The following is an 18940-nucleotide window of genomic DNA, read 5'->3' as shown; positions in this document are numbered from 1 at the left end:
TTTTTTTAATCGCAATAATTTGTAGGACAATATTTTGTGCGAGTATTTATCGTGACAGGCCTATGTGGACGTGGATTCTACTCTCTAAATGGAGAACAAGATAGAGGGACAATTGAAGTTGGCCCCTTAAACAGGGCGTTGAAGCTGTGAGGTCAAAATGTCCTCACAATGGTTTTGAACAAAACCTTAGTTAGTCCTCAGCCCCTTACCCCAGCCATCACAACTTAATGTCTAACCCCAACCCCAAAAACCAGGTCTGAACCCCTCAAATACGCCTTGAAGCTGTGAGGACTGGCAGAAATGTGCCTCACAACGATGGTTTCGAACCAAAATTGCCCCTCACAACTATCGAAAGACACACACAAAAGAGCACACACACACCCTTATCTATGGGCCTCATGCTGAAGCTTTTTCCTCACTGTCACTGCTGTCACTATCTCATCCAGGCCAGACCACAGTTTATGACAAGAACATATATGCAGTGAGAAAAATCCCCAAAAATATTACTGCTGTTTCTCTCCAAGTCCAAACGCAGCCTGTTACTGTAGATCTGCTTAATATTTTGTTATTGGGAACCGTGCGTCATCCTGGTGACATTCCCCTGATGGAATCCTCTCACACCAACTTCTTTTTTCCAATGTCCCAGGTTATCTAGAGGAGAAAGAAAGACTTTCAATTGTTCACAAAAGAAAATGCTCACCGATCTCCCTTCTCTCACCTTGCGTCCTCTGAGTCATCGTGTTTCGGTATAAGAGGTAAACTAAATGCTCCTTCCAGCCTAATCTACACACCCCCTGAATCGGTTTGGTTCTCTTGAACAATTCCTGCAATTTTACCATGAAGAATCTTGCCGTTATTTTTTAGCAGGAAGTGTACTTTGACTATAAAACCAGTCTCCAGGACAGCCTACTTCTACCTACACAATTTAATTATTATTATTGTGTGAACTTCTGTGCATTGGCACGCCATAGAAATTCAGAGAATTCAAAATCATTCTCCTCACATTCAAGGTCCTTAATGATCAAGCCCCATCACATCGTAAAGAGCCCGATAGTACCTTACTATCCCAATAGATCACTTTGCTTCCAAGATGCAGGACTTCTTGTGGTTCCTGAGTCGGTAAGAGTAGAATGGGAGGCAGAGCCTTCAGCCGCCAGGCTCCTCTCCATCTGGAAAGAGCTCCCAGGAGGCATTTAAGTTTAGAGACTTAAACTTAAAACGTTAAGTTAAGTCAAGTCAGGACCTGAATCATCCATTAGTTGCTGCTGGGGGAACTCCCATGATTCACTTCTCTTTTTATCTCTCTACTCATTCTGCAGGTATCTCTTGACTCCAGAACTGCAGGATCCAGATCTGACACTACAACTGAAATGTTACTGTTTTTTACCTCATCGTTCCCTTAATTTTCCATCTTTCTACTCATTTTTGAGTAATCATATTTTTTAACAGGCCAAAATAATATATTGCCTTTTGGTTTCACACATTATGTTAGTAAGGTATCACGTTGAATACAAACAAGCAAAATATTATGAAGAATAATTTAATAGTACTTGATTTTTAAACTTTATAGGTCTCCCTTTTTTCTTAATTTCCTTGGTAGTCCTTTATTTAGAAATGTATTTTAATATTGGTTTTCAAATTTACATTAGATCTAAAATATTCACGATTTCAAAATTCCAGTGAACAGTTTTGTGAACCAATCAGATACATCTTGAAGCTCCTCACGATCAACTGCAATCACGTCACAGGTCCTCTAAATTGAAGTAAACCCTATGAAAATTAAAACAGAGACATTGCACTTAAATGTATTATCCATTATTGAATTTAAATTTCTGTATTTGCTGTTGCTTTATCTAATTCCAGGGTTCTTACACATTTTGAATTTCAAAATGCCATGCTTTCCCCAAACTCAAATTTCCAGACTTCTCTGTAGATTTTTCAGACCATATTTGACATTTGAGTACAAATAGCTAGATGTTTTTTAAGTAAATATTATATAAATGAATATTATAATTTATTTTGTATTGTATAAATAAATAATTAAAAAATCCAACTGTTAACATATTATACCATGCATATGCTTTTATGTTGCCAAATGATTGCCAGAAGACTGTAGCTAGGTATTGTATCTTGTATCTCAAGAGCACATCAGTTAACGCCAAACCAAGACAAGTTCAATACAAAGCATTTTATTCAAGCCGTGATGCGAAAAACAGTGCAATGTTGTTCAGATATGTAATGTACATTTAAATAAGTGTTTACCTTCAACCCCTACAGTAACAGACGGGATGTGTACAATTCACGGTTCTCGGTTATTTATCACAAAGATCTGGCTTCTGTCATCTTCTGTGGATTCAGCCATGCCAAGATTCTCAACAGTGTGTACCTCAGGATGCATTTCTCCAGCAGCTTCATCACAGCTGTGACGCGTTGGCAGGTACTTGTTGCGGTTAGTCTCGGTGATAATAATAATTGCCGCCTCACCCATGTCAAAGTATTTTACAGTTTGCATCTAGCTTTCTTTTCCCTTTGGGAATCCTTAGCCAACCAGGCCTTATAATTTGGATCATCTGGTCAGCACTCAAAATTTGCATTTACCCATTGTTCTCTTCATACACAGAAAGTCCGTTTTTCCAGCCAGTTGATTGTGATGTGCATATGGGGATTGATATTGAAATATTGATACTTCTGTCGTCACCTGTTCTAGGACTGATTCCTTCTGCCTGTCAGACATATGGCTCTGTAGATGGAAGGCACAGTGTGTGTAGCTATGGTGGCGGTGGGAAAAGGATTCAATAGACTAGAGATATTGAGACAGATCATTAGTATTCTAAAATCTTTGGATTCACGTCCGTTTGGATTTGTCTGGAAAAGTAAAATATTTTTCCTGGAAATTACTAAAATCAATTACTAAATACTTAAATCTAATACAAATAATCAATATGTTTCCATACTGCGTAGGAACCCTGTAATTCTGACTGCCATTGAGGTTTCTTTAGTGAAACCTCAATGGGACACGTTGGCAAAAAAAAAAATCCCATCAGATGAGATAAAATCACTCAAGACTTATGGTCTTAAATCCACCTCGTCACTGCTAGCAACAGTATGGCTGTTAAATTAATTTCTGGTCTGGTCTTGACATCAACTGTGTGGTATTGTGGTGTCTGACACAGCACAGGTGGGCGGAAAGTGCTAACCGTGACGAAGCTAATTCAAACAATGCAGCACAAAACGAGTACTTTGGCAGACAGTGCCACTTAGAAGTTGCACTGAGAATAACTGTCAGAACTTATTCCGTTTCTGCTGCAAAGTCACTCCACTGCACAGGTCGCAGCTTTATTAAGAACAACAAACAATTTCAAACCTCCATGACGGTACAACGCTTAAAATGTAACTAAAAATTCTAATGAAACTCTACAAAACTAGTAAATTAAATGAGTATGAAAAATAAACTACAGAATGATCTCAAATTCTGTGTGGGACATTTAGCCTGTGAACAATCTACATTAAACTCGAAAGTGCTATATAATACTAATAATAACAATAATGAACAAATCCCTCAATTCAAATGAGTTGGCCTTCTACAGCTGGTTTTGCTGAGACCGTAGAAGTTTGGTTGTGGCTGTAACTGGTGCAGCTCAAAGGAAGAAGAGCTTGTCCCATAGCTGGATGCCCGGCTCAGAGTGCAAGTACTGACCAGCCAGGAAAGCCAGTTTGTGGGCATACTTGCATGGTGCTGGAACTCGAACGGTGCCCGGCCAGTTCCAGTACAAATGGCACATCTTGAAAGTCAGCCTGGCGGGGCACCAAAACAAAAATGGTACATTTGTTCTGTAACTGACCAAACGGTACAGGATATAGAAAAGCAACATTTAACCAAACGACAAATACAGTGAATAGGGCACAGTGAAGGTCAGAAATATTCAACCTTTCTGTCACAGCTCCCACTGTGACTCCTGGGGTGCATTCGGACCGTCCTTTCTATCGCCTTTTCCCAACTACTTTTCCTTGATCTCAATGGAAAACGTCATGAGGTCAAGGAAAGGTGTAAAGGAGGATTCATAGGACTTAGGAAAAGCCGACACTGCTGCTCAGAGAATCCGACTCCACTTTCACTAAACTATGTAATTATGTGACGGTTGAGGTTATGGACGTTCGTCTGCCGTGGTGAAACTACACATTTACGAAGATGGACCACGAAATGCAAATCTTATAGGCTACTATGCTTGGTGCATTCTAAGCGGGTTGATTCATGGTTAACATGGACAACACAATAAAAAATATTTATTCATGACCAAGATTTGAATTGAAATAAAACAATATAGGCTACGAAACTGAAAGGAAAAGGTTGTCACATTGAGACTGTTTGCTCAAATTTATCCACATGACACCGTGTGGCATTAGATGTAAATGCTTCATAGGCAACGATAACTTACATGATGACATGCGTCCCTTCTCTGTCATATTCATAATCTTCTTCCGATTAAATCTCAAATCAAATTAAATTGCTGCCGCAATGAATTGTGGGGCATCTAATTCCCCTTTCCTTTCGCATAGGAAGGTCCAGAGCTAGGAAAGGAAGCATTGAATCACCTTTCCTAAGCATTTAAAAATTCTAACAGCTCTCTTCATGACTGCCGATGACATACTTCCAGGTCATTTCACTCAGTAAGGAACCTTCCTCTCCGGGCACCTGATGAGGCTTCACACCTCTTACTCATCAGCACATGCTTAAAGTCCCCCTCCACTCAAAAAAGTGTTTTTCTTCTGTTCCTGTCCTCTAAAATGTCTCTCTAGCATATCATTGAATTAGGTCAAGTTGTAAAAAGAAATTAGCCGCCTTAGAAGCAACACTCCAGTCCAGAAGGTGGCGGTAATGCACCTAAAACTGTCTGCTGAGGTGGTTGGCTGTTTTCCATTGCTTGAATGATTTGTGTGCATTGCTCTTAAATATGGAACAGTAAGGTGAAGTGGCAGTAAAATATTAGTACTGAACTAAATATTGATCAAACATATTTTGTGTCTTTTGGCAGTCTACGTTTGAAATGGCGGCAGCAGCAACCATACGATAAGCACGTGACAGGACAGTTTGCACATTCTTGCTGAAAAAGGTGGTTCAAGGTTCACTTGTTTCAATGATAAACTAATATTTGTTATTGTTGCCACTGCCAATACATTTCTTCTGTGACCGTGACTTGCTGTATTGTCCTGGTGAAATGTATTCTCAATATGTACCTGGTGGTGAATCAATTAGTCACCCAATCATATACTGAATTGGCAAAATGTTATGAATAAATACCAGCACTTGGCAGAATAGAAAATGGGCCATCTGTACCTTTGCAAATGATCGGGTGTGAGGTTCGCTGTGTTGTACACAGAGATATAGCGTGTAGGAAGTCCACAGCCCTGGCGAATGTGATGCGCCATCAGATAGAAGTCCACCCTGAATTTAAAAAAAAAAGGAAGGAAAATCACTTAAGGTTAGAAATGTTAATTAGTCAACATCTTTGACTGTTCCCTCATCAAAGTGCACATATTTCTACTGTTGCCAGGAGTTGGGGCCGCAGTCTTTTTGATGTACAGACAAAAAAAAAGTAAAATAAATTAAATGTGATGCCCATGAATTTTTTTTTCATATTTTCTGTCCACACACAAACCGTTCCACTTCGACTGGAATCATCTCAGTGAAGCATCTTGGCATCTGATAAAACTAATTGGAATAAAAACAGAGATTAAAAGATCTACTTGCAACTTGTTCACATGGATAGACTAAGACTGACCAGGCTTTCTCTGTAAGAGTGTGATCCAGTACAGTCCCAGGTGGGGGAGTGCCACAGTAGTTTGCGGCGCAGGAGTACAGGGTTGTGCTGATGCGCTTTTGGACCACAATGAAGACCAGTTTGGGCTCATAGCCGGGGAAAGTCGGAAAGCATTTGATCAGCTGTGGGATCTCGTACTGCTCCACCACCTTCAGCTGGCCGTCCGACACACCATCTCGATACACCACAATCTTCTCCGGCAAGTTGTGGTTGACCTATACAGACAAACACAAAGGTCTTACATCAGGTAGGGCTGTCACTTTTTATTTGAAATTCAAACATTCATTTGAACATGGGAGAGGAGGTTTATATTGGAACTCTACTCAATTTTTCTTTGTCCTGATTTTAAAAATCATACGCAGACAAAGACTGCAATACGATCTACTGTACCTCGTAGTATTTCTGCAATGCAGCCAGTAAGCAAGCTTTGAGGCCACAGATCAGTTCCTCAGAGGGTGTCTGGAAAGTTACTCTGGAGTACCAGCGGGTCAGTGAGCTGGAGAAGAAAACATTCATTTGGTGTTAAGATAGCAACACAGATTTTTACTTGTGGTGCAAGGAAAACAAGTGAAATACATAGTTTTTCTGTATAAAACAAACAGTTATAACACTAATATGCATATTGACTGAGTTTATTGAACGGATTGCCTGCACACAACATTTAAATCTGCCAGTTTGTAATAAGAGACTTAAAAGCTTTGCACATATAATGTCACTGTTGTACTGGTAGGAAGTAATTGAAATGAATAGTGTCAGATTCGACTTTGTGTTCTACATGACACAAAATTGCACACAATACCTGAGAAAACAGTCAATGTAAACAAAACACAAATGAAAAAGGTTTTACCTGTTCACACTTGCCACAAAACCCATGACGGACTGACGCATCCTGCTGGTATCATGGTGGACATCAACTCCAACCACCATCAAGTTTTTCTGCTCAAGACAAGAGGTTCATCATTCAAAAAGCAGTATTATGCATACTAAGCAGCACCTACCATTTTCTCATATACTTGCAACCAGGGAGTCGCCCTTTGCTGGTCAGTTTAGAGAAAACAGGTTTAAGGTACTTCACATTGGCTTCACTTTCCGGACCCGGTTATAACGTCTATTTTTAATATATAGTCTATGTTTATTAGTCATAACAGCACTAAACACTCCAACTTTGGTTTTGTGTCAAAGTCTGTTTTCCCTTTCAAGATCTGTTTCCACATGCCTTAAACTGACCCTTAACTACTGATGGCAGGGACACCAACAGGAAACAACTGGGGTATATCTCGACAGGGAAACAGAATTTGACAAAACACCAGTCCTGTTAAGTTTAAAACATTTTAAACCACACTGATCTCCTACATGGCCTCTGGAATCTAATTGACATAAATGATTTGTCAATGGTGACGGAGAGCTTTAGTCCCGGAATGATACCCACCAAAGGGACATTGACAGTCCAGAGCTCTCCTCCTAACTTGGCATTCATCTGCAGAAGTATCTTTTGGGCAACGCTCTTCAGCTTCTGTGGCTGGGAAATTGTCCGGATGTTGATGACCTAATGACATTGTGATAAAAAAAAATAAAACTACTTGCTTTTATTCTGCAGAATTTTTTTTTCAAAGAAGAAATTTTGCCAACAGTTCCAAACTAGACACTGTTATTCCTATTCTCTAAAACAACAACGCACAAACACTTGCATGATCACTACAAACCTGGGATGGGATGGGACTTTTAACACAGCAGAGCTTCTTGATGGCACCATAGAGATCGTCTCTGTTGCCGATCACAATGCACACTAAAAGCTGCATGTTGGGCTGCAAACACATGAGAAAAAGAAGACTTGTATAGTATAGACATAATAATGGTGCATTCACACCGGACCCGCCATGTATTTTCGCCGTGCGAGTAGCTGAGTTTGGTCACTGGAACATTTGTGCTTATTCCAGTGCAAACATTTGCCTGATCTTCCTTTCACTTTCTCCCACAAACCTCCTCTGAACACACACACAGACATGAACTTTTGAATGAAATAAGGCAGACTGGAATGCCGATGGGGAAGTCACACAAAGCGGTTGTGCTAACTGGGGCTAAAGCTAGCATCCAACTCCCTCGCTCACTTCCTGCCAAGTCATCTCCTTCTTCGCCCAGCCAAGAAACAAATAGCAACTCGTGTCAGGGTGCCCACAGCGCCAATAGTGATCCTCCATTTCTGATACATTGACATCACGTCTGACGACAGTGACCGAGGGAGGATCTCAACTCTAATTGGCTATCACGTCAAGGGAATATTTCCCTCGAGTTTAAATATTCGCGTCAGGTGCGAATGCACCTCAAGTTGTATGTTTGCTTCAGTGGTCCCACAGTCAACAGTACGACATGTTCAAAAGAACATCTTTTAAATTCCTGAAAAATTACAGCACATTTTGGATTTGAATTGGTTTCCCCAGGGATCTGCCTCCACAAACCACTCTAAATTGTATAGAAAAAATAAAATAAAAAGGAATTGCAGTTTGTACTAAATAGCCTAAAAACATGCAAAGTCTTTGAGAGCTTGACAGGAACTACTGTCGTTTTGTGGTCTTGTTTCTTCAGTAACCACTGTTATGCAGAACTAAAGTTTTAGATGCCAGTAACTGCCTTTTAGTCACGAGGGGATGTTTGTGAATGCAAAGAGAAGGTTATTATATCTAGGTACCATTATTTTATCACTGATTAGGTAACCTTTGAATTACTGCACAACAAATATTTGCAAATGCAATGTTAGATGCTCAATTTAAAACACAAACTACTGTTCAGGTAATATTCCTGTGTCTCAGGGCGTCTTTACAGTGTAATGTTGATCATATTCTAAGACATCAAATGTCAAAACGGCCAAGACTTCATCATACATGTGCTACTTGTTGGCTGTAATTTGGCTTTAACTCCATTATCGCTTCCTGAAGCTGCATTTAAAGCTTCACATTCCTCTCTTTCACACAGGGAAGCACCAACATGACATGAGCTTTCAGTTGTTTAGTACAGGAAGTGAATCCTCTTATATCCCCTATCCTTTAAATAGTATTACATTCTACAGTATATTTCAATGTCATACTTCACGGGTGAGCTGAGAATGGATGCTCTTGACGTATTTCTCTGTGCGATCGTCCGTCAGCTCCACGCGAATGGGTCGCTCCAGTCGCATCCCAATAGGCCCAGCCACCTTTTTAAAGGTGGAAAACAGCTCCTCGGCCTGTTCAGCACAGCGCTGAGGGTAGAAGATGGCCCAGGTGTTCAAGGGGATCTAAGGAATAAGGTTGGTCAGATGAAGAAACAAAGCAACACATCAGCCATTCCTGTGACCAAGGCAAAATAACACGTTCATTAATTTACATTGGGAAAGACAATTGACTCATTTTCAAGCAATATGTAAAGGAAAACCTCAATTAAACAAGCACGCACGCACGCACGCAAAGTCCAATTTCCCGATCTCAGTGCCAACATGATTCTGTGGCTACACACTGTTTGAGGTGGGTGGATAGAAACTGTGACCATCATCATTGAAGACAGACTTTGGGAATTAAGACAACCCACATTTAACCAGCTAATGTCACAGGCTGGACAATGTTGCTACCTCACTTAATCAACTTTCCAGTTAGAAAATGTAACATTTAGCATTACAGCTAAATTGAGTTCATCAAAAATGGTAAGTCAACACAAACGTTTTCTCTCCAACACTCACGGCACTGATCGAAGCGTCCCTGACAACCTCTCTGGACCAGGATACATCAGCACTGGTTGTGAAGGATGTCGACTGCATGCAGATGTTTTCAAGGGGCAGAGTTCTACCTTTAGTCTATAACAGAGGAGACAAGTGATCAATATACTACCAATTTAAGTAATCCAACAAAAAAAAAAATGATTAAGAATATAAAAATTAAGAGTACATCATCGCTAGATCGGATTGTCTTCCTCCCTACCCGTTTCACCCCTGCATTGATTTTTTTTTTTAGTAAATCCTGTTTCTTCAGTCTCCAGCTCTACAGTTAGAATGGACTCTGGGTCTTTGACCGGAATTGGTAAAACCATTTTGAAATAGAAATGATTTAGTCTCTTAAAAAATGACACACTGTATATATTGTGTGACTGACATACAAAAGTAGAACATGGCTTAAAATTCACAAATATTGCACTAGTTCTATTTTGCACGTTTGTTTTGGACAACAAAACTGACAAAGTGATACATATTCTTACCACTAGCATTGCTGAGCCAATCTCCAGTCCCCATCGGTTGAGCTGCTCCAGACTCTCAGGGTTTGTACTGATGTTCCCCAGGAGCTGCCTTATTGACTTAGTGTGCTGCTCACCACTCACATTGATGTGCATGGTCAGATCCTACAATATATGAAAATAGAATCTCACAAGGTGTGCAGTCTTTGATTGGTTGCAATCAAGGTTTTCAAAAGTTAAATTAATTACAACATTTTTATAAGAAATATTTTCAGACCTCAATCTTTTAGGATGACATATATATATATATATATATATATATATTTAAAAAAAAATACACATATATATGTGTGTATTTTTTTTTTTGCCGTCATTTACATTCAATTTATTTTCATTTGGAAGCTGTCTAAATTCAGCGGCTGTGGTTGGAGATGACATTTCTGCTATCTAAACTGACAAAATAAGATGACAGGTTTTTCACTGGGACATTCTGACCTACGTTAATCATCTGCCAATTAGGATTCATTTATGTTTGGCTTTTATAAGCTCTTGGGGATTAGAAGATCTTCCCCATTAAAAATCTCTTGCATAAAAAATCCTACAGTGTCCATCCTGGCATTATCTGCCACTAAACATTTTATTGACATTAGGAATCTGCGTCGAGGGACTCTGATTCTCTTGAAAAACGCTCATCCAATTGACTATTTCTGGGGCCAGAGGAAGTGCAATGTCGACTGCAATTGTTTCAGTGAGCATTTCGAGAAATATAAAAGAAAAACATTAAATGACAGTCAGTGTGGTACATCCACATAACATAATTGATTATGACAACAGTGCATCACAAGATGGCTCTTCCTGATGAGCTGCTGCGACAAAACGTCACACAGGATCCTCTAAAGTGTGGGAGTATTGTAGACAGAAGCCCAATCTCTGCAAATTGGCAATGGCTTTTCACTGCATCAGCCATGCAGGGTCACTTGAAGCTAAAACATCTTTGAAGTTCCTTGATTAGATGCAGCGACGACAATACAGACCTGCTTAACTGCCTGAAACTCCAATAATCCATTTTACACCCATTTCAAGTTTTAGGTCATGTTCTTCGGTAAAAACACAGATTCTCCCGTTCAGGGAAACTGTTAGTATGATACGCAGTGATTAAATTAATCTACACTCATTTGCCAATTGGCCCCACCCAGATAAAACTACACAAATATAATACCTTCCTTAATTATACTGCATTAGTTTGAATGGTTGTTTTGGCAGCTGTAATTAGTGGTGCTATTGAACTGTACTGGGTTTCTACTGAGGGGTGTTCCTTATATTTTTCATCTTTAATTCGTATAAATTTGATAAATATTATGTACACCTGAGTATAACCCTGAACAGCTGTACAAATTATAGACCCTAACACGACTATTTAAATAAATCAACATCGCTTTTCAACAGATTCAATTTAAACTGAATATTATAATCTTCATTAGAGGGGGATTTCTTTCAGGCCTTGTATTATACTGCATCAGTTTGATCAAATACATTTCTAAGTCACAGCAATTCTTTTGAATTTGTGGCCCAGTATTTACTGAGCAAATCCCTCACAAATAAGGTTTGTTATTAATATCATAATACAGCAGTGACAAGGGAATTAGATGATTGATTTATCATCATTAATAATAAACTCTTGATGTTCTGACCATCATTAAAAACTTATTTCACATCATCCAATCTTTACATCAGCTAAATGAAGGTGGAAGACGACAATAACAGGACAAGAACATTGTGCCCACACATCAAATTTACCTTCATCGCTCTGAGGTCCTTCCTCATTCTCTCAGGGATTCCTGTCATGAAGGAAAGCTCCGGCACTAAAAGGATCTCCCCAGTGACGATTTGCTGCAATAAAATAATAGTGTAAAATCATCACTACTTGTTAATCCTTGTTCCTTAGTACACTAGATTTATAATGATACAAAACTACATCTGGTGGACTAAGGAACAAGGATTAACAAGTATTAATTATGTCTGGGTGGGTTGTCATGGAAAAGCCTCTTTTCCCAACATGAGGCTCTATTACATGGAAAAATGTTATGAGCAGTTATTTTATGCGTTTACACGGCCTGCCACTGTGGCCACAAGGTGGCAGTCTGTTTCAAGAGTTCAGGCCATGCCAGCTGAGGGCTCTTTGTGAAGAGTTTAAAGTTAGCATTTAAATAAGTCACCTGTCTGTTGTGTCTTATGACAACTGATGCCAAAGAGGAGTTTTACCTTCCCTCCTGGCTTAGACCTCTCCTTTGGCCGATGTATGAGCAGCGGTTGGTCCATCTCTTTGATTGTAATCCCATAGTTCTTGCTGTTAAAATGTGGAGGAGCATGCAACACAAGGAGAAGTGAATTGTAAATTGTGAAAATTGACAGTCAAAACACACACTTTCACTGCTGCCCTGAAATAAATACGACGTCACCATTTCAATGCATAAGTACTCGAACACTGCAGTCTAATACTTTCCTGCCGAGTTTGGAACATATCATGGGAGGAGCGGTCTCACCTGTAGTATTCCACAAAGGTGGTTTTTGAGCCATTCATTAGAAGGAAGGTGTCGCTGGGCGACTTGTTCCACTCAATGTCATCAATGCGGTAGGTGCGGTTGTTGTAGCGGGTGATGGCGATGCTGCCGATCAGTTCTTTGGCGCATTCGTCTTGGAATTTCTCCTTGCGCTGTTGGTACAACACGTTCCTGGCAGACAGCAAGGGGCCACAAGTCAGTTTCCCCCTTTTCTCTTTTAACTGCTCAGCCCTGTGTCTCGTTTTTGGCCTTTTCTGTTTAAACAGAAAGGGCAAAGCAAGGGCAAGATTATTTCTGCTTATGAATAAACTATAGACACAATAAGCCTGTTGCATTAGTCAAGTCCTCCTCATCCACACAGTCCCAGAGGGTAGGGTTATAGCAGTCAAGATTTTCACTTTTCTATCTCAGAGGACAAGAACGTCAAATATGGCAACCTAGTTTTTAAAAATGTATGAATACATCACAGAATATGACATTTATATAGCTGTATGGCTATTCAACGTTTAAACTTGCATGAACATGTCCATGTATTCATATAAAAGACATACAGTAAAAACTGAAAAATATGCATTATTCATTTTATTAGTGTGAAATAGGATCCCCCAAAATGAGCAAAAAATATTGGACCACAAAGATGAGGAGATTACTTAAATAAAAACACAAAGTGTGAGTCTTTGCCCGTAGCATTGTCAGCCTATATAGGCAAATATATAACAGTATAGTAAAATAAAAAATTCAAGTTCAATGTCACAGGTACTCATACTGAAAAAATACCTGTTATAACTATGAGATATAAACTTCCAAATTGTTTAAAAAGCTTTACTTAAATATTTATATTTCTATGAACTCGCCACTGCTGCTTGTGAGTTGCTGTATGAACTCACATGACATCCAGCACAGAGTCATTCCGCAAGACTTTGTGAGACACATCAACACACAGGTACATGCCTCCATCTGTGCGCTTGACCGCGGTTGAATAGCCTGGCCACACCTGGAGCCTAAATTAACAGACAATAGGAAAATGAATGAATTTGATATGTCATGATATCAGCTGGTTCCTGCCCTAGGATGTTAATATACAAAACTCAGTACTCACCTATGTTTTCCAAGAATGACAGCTCTCTCTGGATCGTAATGATTTCGCCCCACCAACTTCAGTCCGATGGTTGTCATTACCCTTGGAAAACAAGAGCAACACTGGAAATGACTAAAATGGTTATGGTTGCTTAGGTAATATCATTTAAAGGCTTTTGTGAATACAAGGAAAAGTGTTCAATTGTCTAAGGCAGTCTGGCTTTGTGTGAAACAGATCAGGAAGAACATACAGTTGATAAAGGTGTTTGGGCAACTCCAGGCAAATGACAAATTTTTCATATTTTTGAAGTACCTCTTTGGAATGTTCTACACTGGCAGCTTTTTGATCGCCTCATTGTTTGGCGAAAATTATTCGGTCTTTTCACTTATTTGAAAACATAGAAAGTGTTTTGTTTGTGCCATTTTTGTCTGAACAATATCGGTGGCCGAACATTCAGTGCATCCCTAAAGATCGTGTCACTGTCTGTAAGTGGATGAGTGCAAATATATCTTGATAGATTAAATAGAATATTTTTCTAATATTTTCTAGTGTTGTAAACCCACCATCTACCTACATATGGACCAAGGTTTATTTCATTATAATAATTTATGTATGAATGTTTTTAAAAACATACCTCCTGAGGACCACATTGTAGAACGGGATGCAGAGATCCGAGTTGGGTGGCAAAATCTTCGTCATCTGGACTTTGATTTGTATCTCCTCATTATCAGTTCGTCTCAAGCTCTTGAGAACAACCACCTGCACGGCATAAAAAACAATAAGGTAATCAGCGTAAAACATTTCACATTCCAGGGTTCTGCAAAATGCAGAGTTAATACATTTAAACTGTCACAAAACTTTTTAGTAGTTTCGGACGACTACAGGGAATCTATATCAACTAAAAATTAGAAACCAACAGTTTGTACACCTTAGTGAATCAGCCACAATACTAATCACAGATACCCACGTTGTTCATCTTTACAGGCAGGTAGAGTATGGAGCCATCAAAAGCCACTACATCCCCTGTGGTTGGGCGGTGATCTTTCATCATGCCAAAACGCATTGCCATTGATTCAACATTTGGACTGAAAGATAAGATTACAAATGCACATAACTTCTAAGAATCCATACAGTACTTTTTAGTCACAGTATCAACTGACACCATCATTTCAACAATGCTTTAGAATAATAGAGGCACTAAGCAGGTCTCCTCTGGGACTTTAACAGTGGTGCTCGTTTCATTTTATCTTTGTTTCACATTTTGGTTAAAAAACTAATTTGCAATCAACATCAGAACACACTCCGTTTAAACACATACACTTTAAACTTCTTTTAAAATTTCCATAAGTACTTTTTGATGAATGTTTGCTGAAGGGAGGAAACACAAATCAATGACATGATACTTACGTGAATGTAACATGGTACTGATAAACAGCCTCATTCTTGCAGTTAATTGGGATGTGGTTTGAGCCAATATTTATTGTAGTTCCATGGGTTCCGGCCTTATTAGGTGGCACACTGAACAGGGGAGAACGTACATTCACAAACAGATCACTTGAGCACAAGAAAAATTAATATTCAATTACCTTACATGTTGAGTTGTACATTTCTTTAAAGTCAAATCACATTAAATTTAGGATTTAAAAAATGTCTGCATCCCATTTCCCAACTGGTAATACTCCATCTCTCTAATGGTCCCTGGAGGTCAGCTAGGCGTTTCAGGACCCTTAGAGGTAAAGGCGAATGAGAAATGGAATACTTACGGGACTGCCTCCATTTTCAGATCCGTTTCTGCTGGTTCAGTAGTAGAAGGCTCCAGGACTTCTCGAGTGGTGGGCGAAGAGGGCATGGCTGCTTCACATTTTTTGCATTTCATTAGACATATTATAAATGGAGCTCACATACAAGTGTTTTTACTCTTACTATTAGTTAAAACATTAAAGTAGCTGAACAGAAGTTGATGCTTTCTTTCCATTTTTAAACAATTTTTCCACAAACATTCTTGAAGCCTAAATAACCTATTTTTAACATCACGAGGAAATTATTTGTTTTGCTATGTTTCATGAAATGTGAGAGATGAAATTTTCCCCCACCTGCATGGGAAGGCTGAGTGTATGAGGCAGGTTGTGGTTCAGAGGCAGGAGAAACTGACTCGACGCGACCAGGAGGGAAAGGAAGTACAGTGCGTCCTCTTCCTACGCCAAGCTGTGGCATCGCTGCTCTTCCAAGCCCAAACATTGTCTGCGGGGAAAATCCTCGGCCAAGGGAACTGGTAAAAGGTCAAATTTCACAGTAGCCAGGGTTACAGCTCAGTATTTTCAATACAACAATACAAATTATTTGTCTAGGGTGTATAGGTTGGAGGTTTGTGAGGACAAATCACATTTTATTGCAAATATTTCTATGACCAACAAGAAACCTTCAACACCTTCAAAATGGAAATTAAAAATAATCTATACTCTGGCAAACTCTAATCTAACCTTTAGGAAAAACTGTGCATATCTTAACATCTGTCTAATTGAGGAGTCAAATGCTGGTCTCACACTTTCACAGAAGCCCAAGTGACCCCAGCCCTTTAATTACACTGACCTTGTCTACTAAAGGTAATAAGGAAAGGTAACATGTCACTGCGAAACATACTGTATGCACTGCATCTGTAAATCAGACGGCAATATTTTTCTCAAATATTTTGTTGACCTCTGTCTTTAGAAATGACACAATTAAATGTTGGGAGTAAGAACCTCAGAGAAACGCCGTTACTCAATAGATCTGTTCACTCCTCAGCTTCCTACCTGCTGACTCTGTCCATCACCTCTCCGGGTTGGCCGATACTCTCTGGGCTACAGACGAGACCTATTGATGCACCATGCAGCCTAGACTCTCCCATATCTACAGTTGCTCCTCTTCCTGCAATCAAATTAAAAACTCAATTCTCATGGTTCTTCTGCACACACACAGTGACAAGGGTGTAACAAGTCTCCAAATCCTCAGTTTGGTTCAGACACTGATTTTTTGAGCCACAGCTGAGTCATTGTGATCAGAAAATGTTAATGTACAATTGTTACAAACGCTTGACTATAAAAGCAATAAATAGTCCCAGGCCTAATGTATTTACCCCTTAAAATCCAAGTTTTAAATACAGACCAACTGGTAGTGTCCCTCTACCCCATGAAGTCACTTGGGGCTCAACGCCTAATTCTCTAAACATGGAGACCAGCGGCGATGCTTGACCATGGGTGGACATGTCAACCTGTAAGCAGACAAAACCGTAGCAGCTCTTAAACATGGGCCAGTTCTATTGAATAAAAAAAAAAAAAAGGAATGACACATTCCAGGTTCCCACCTCTTTTGTTGTCAAAGCCTTGGTCTCTTCTGTAAGGCATTGCTTTATGGTTTCGCCTGGAGGTTTCTGTCCGTGCTGGGGCTGCAGACTAGGCATGACAGCACCTCTTGCAACCCCTAGCTTTGGTTCAGCTGCTGGGAAGAGCAGTCCTCTGCTTCGTGCAACAACTCCATCGTCACATTGCCACAGCAGTCCCCTAGCTCGTCCAAACACAGGCTCAGAAATGGGTAGGGCTACTCCTCGTCCTTGTTGGGTACTGGTACTGCCAGGCACGGGGAAAACTCGGGCTCGTGCTGCACCAGGCCCCTCTGTAGAGAGCAACAGCCCTCTACTGCGTCCTACGGCCGGCTCTTCTGGCTGCAGTCCTCTCCCGCGCCCCAGCAAAGGAATGCCTGCCATTCCGCTGAGGTCAGGCTTGTTTGGATCCATTCACTCGACGTCTGATGCCACAACACATCAATGGATCAACTGGAGGAAACAACCCATTGGATAAAAGTTAGCACCTACCACTCTTACACTACCAAAGGAAATGGTGCACGACTAGGTTAGTCCATCATCACGATCACGTGAATATCAGCCAATCACATGGCAGAAACTCAAGTCACCTAGGCTCCGAAAAAGTAAATTGGAATAACATAACATCTTTACTTTTTCTATATATCAGCAATGAACACAATCACAATTTGATGAAAAAAGGCCTAACTTCTTAAAAATCATAACTAAACAAGCCAATGAATTTAATGGAAGTTTATACATAACATCCATCACGTTGACTGGCAGGGCCTCGTTGTGTTGGCATGGAATGACCCCCCATTTTAATCATAAGGTGGTTGCCATAGTGATGAAGTCTCATTAACCTAGTGAGGCTCTACCTTACAGAGAGCTTCAATTATAACACCGTTACCCCAGCTCCCATTTGATATCTATGCATTTTCTGTAAATGCGCAGACGAAGGACAAACGAGTCAATTTACGACGTTCCTGAACGCATCACGATTTGACGACACGGTTAACATTATGTTCAGCGGTGGACACTATGTACATATATATATATATAAATTCACCATCACGTTTAACATTTTATGATATTCATAATTTCATTTTCAAAAACAAGTATATTGAGAGAGAGGACATACCAAGACTGATAACACGTCACCTGCGTTAATTAGCTAACTCGACTCGACGATGGCGCCTTTCTTTTACCGGCGTCACGGAAGTTAATTTCACTACAACTCCTAAAGTGGCGGGACTTTATCCATTCATCAACTAGTTGACTACGTTAATCGACACTTGACATAAGCGACTAATGCGTCACAATTATTGTTCGGCTAAATGGTTTTCCAACCGAAAGTTAGCCGTCGCTAGCTAAATGACAAGCTAGCGACGGCTAACTTTCGGTTTGTCACAACCGTACCCAGACGACCACTGACCACGAATTGAATAAAACCTCTCAGATAGTTTACTGCAAACCAAAATGCGGTGTCACGTATCAGGGTCACAACAAGATGACGCACTTATTGTCGACGATTGTGTATCTCACCGGACTCACTGGGTGTTTGACTCGCGGGTGAAAGAAAAAGACTAATCCAATGGCACGGACGACCGCGAAGGGGTTGACCGCTGGTAACTGCCCTCCGACATCCTCATTGGATAATCAGTCAAGGTTGTGCAGTGAGGCATTGGTTTACTGCGCCTGTCAATCTCCTCATGTCAATTTACCTGGCACTGGGGAATCGTCGCCCTCTGGTGGTGGCCGTGTCACTCCTCATGATCTCCTGGCTTCTCCCATGAAAAACATGACCTAAATAATAAATAATATAATGTTCTGTTGTTGTGCAGATACATGCCTTTATTTATCAGATTTAGATTAGATCTATTATCAATTATGACCCACTAAAGTCACTGGGACACTATGTATTTTTAAGGAGCTTGGTGGCGCCGAA

General features: G+C 40.1%; 1 protein-coding gene across 8 annotated transcripts; it reads right to left on the bottom strand.

Annotated features, from left to right (window-relative positions):
* Positions 1 to 2173: 2173 nt before the first annotated feature.
* On the bottom strand, positions 2174 to 18681 carry piwil2 (piwi-like RNA-mediated gene silencing 2). Of its 8 annotated transcripts, none has more exons than XM_035638806.2 (24): positions 18547 to 18681; positions 16999 to 17466; positions 16800 to 16905; positions 16448 to 16562; positions 15749 to 15924; positions 15419 to 15509; positions 15063 to 15173; positions 14623 to 14740; positions 14290 to 14414; positions 13677 to 13757; positions 13465 to 13578; positions 12560 to 12748; positions 12279 to 12363; positions 11814 to 11906; positions 10041 to 10181; positions 9529 to 9642; positions 8902 to 9090; positions 7523 to 7624; positions 7249 to 7365; positions 6667 to 6755; positions 6210 to 6315; positions 5781 to 6034; positions 5336 to 5443; positions 2174 to 3795 (listed from the first exon to the last, which is right to left on the bottom strand). In XM_035638806.2, the coding sequence occupies exons 2-24, from the start codon at positions 17425 to 17427 to the stop codon at positions 3639 to 3641; spliced, it is 3210 nt and encodes a 1069-aa protein (XP_035494699.2). In that variant the 5' UTR covers positions 17428 to 17466; positions 18547 to 18681; the 3' UTR covers positions 2174 to 3638. The 8 variants fall into 8 exon arrangements, with proteins under 8 accessions (XP_035494699.2, XP_035494698.2, XP_035494702.2 ...); XM_035638805.2 differs by having other exon boundaries at positions 18538 to 18680; XM_035638809.2 differs by having other exon boundaries at positions 15419 to 15506; positions 18538 to 18680.
* Between the last annotated feature and the right edge of the window lie 259 nt (positions 18682 to 18940).

The sequence above is a fragment of the Scophthalmus maximus genome, chromosome 3 (genome assembly GCF_022379125.1).
Source record: "Scophthalmus maximus strain ysfricsl-2021 chromosome 3, ASM2237912v1, whole genome shotgun sequence".
Lineage (NCBI taxonomy): Eukaryota > Metazoa > Chordata > Actinopteri > Pleuronectiformes > Scophthalmidae > Scophthalmus > Scophthalmus maximus.
This window is presented reverse-complemented; position numbering and strand designations above follow the sequence as displayed.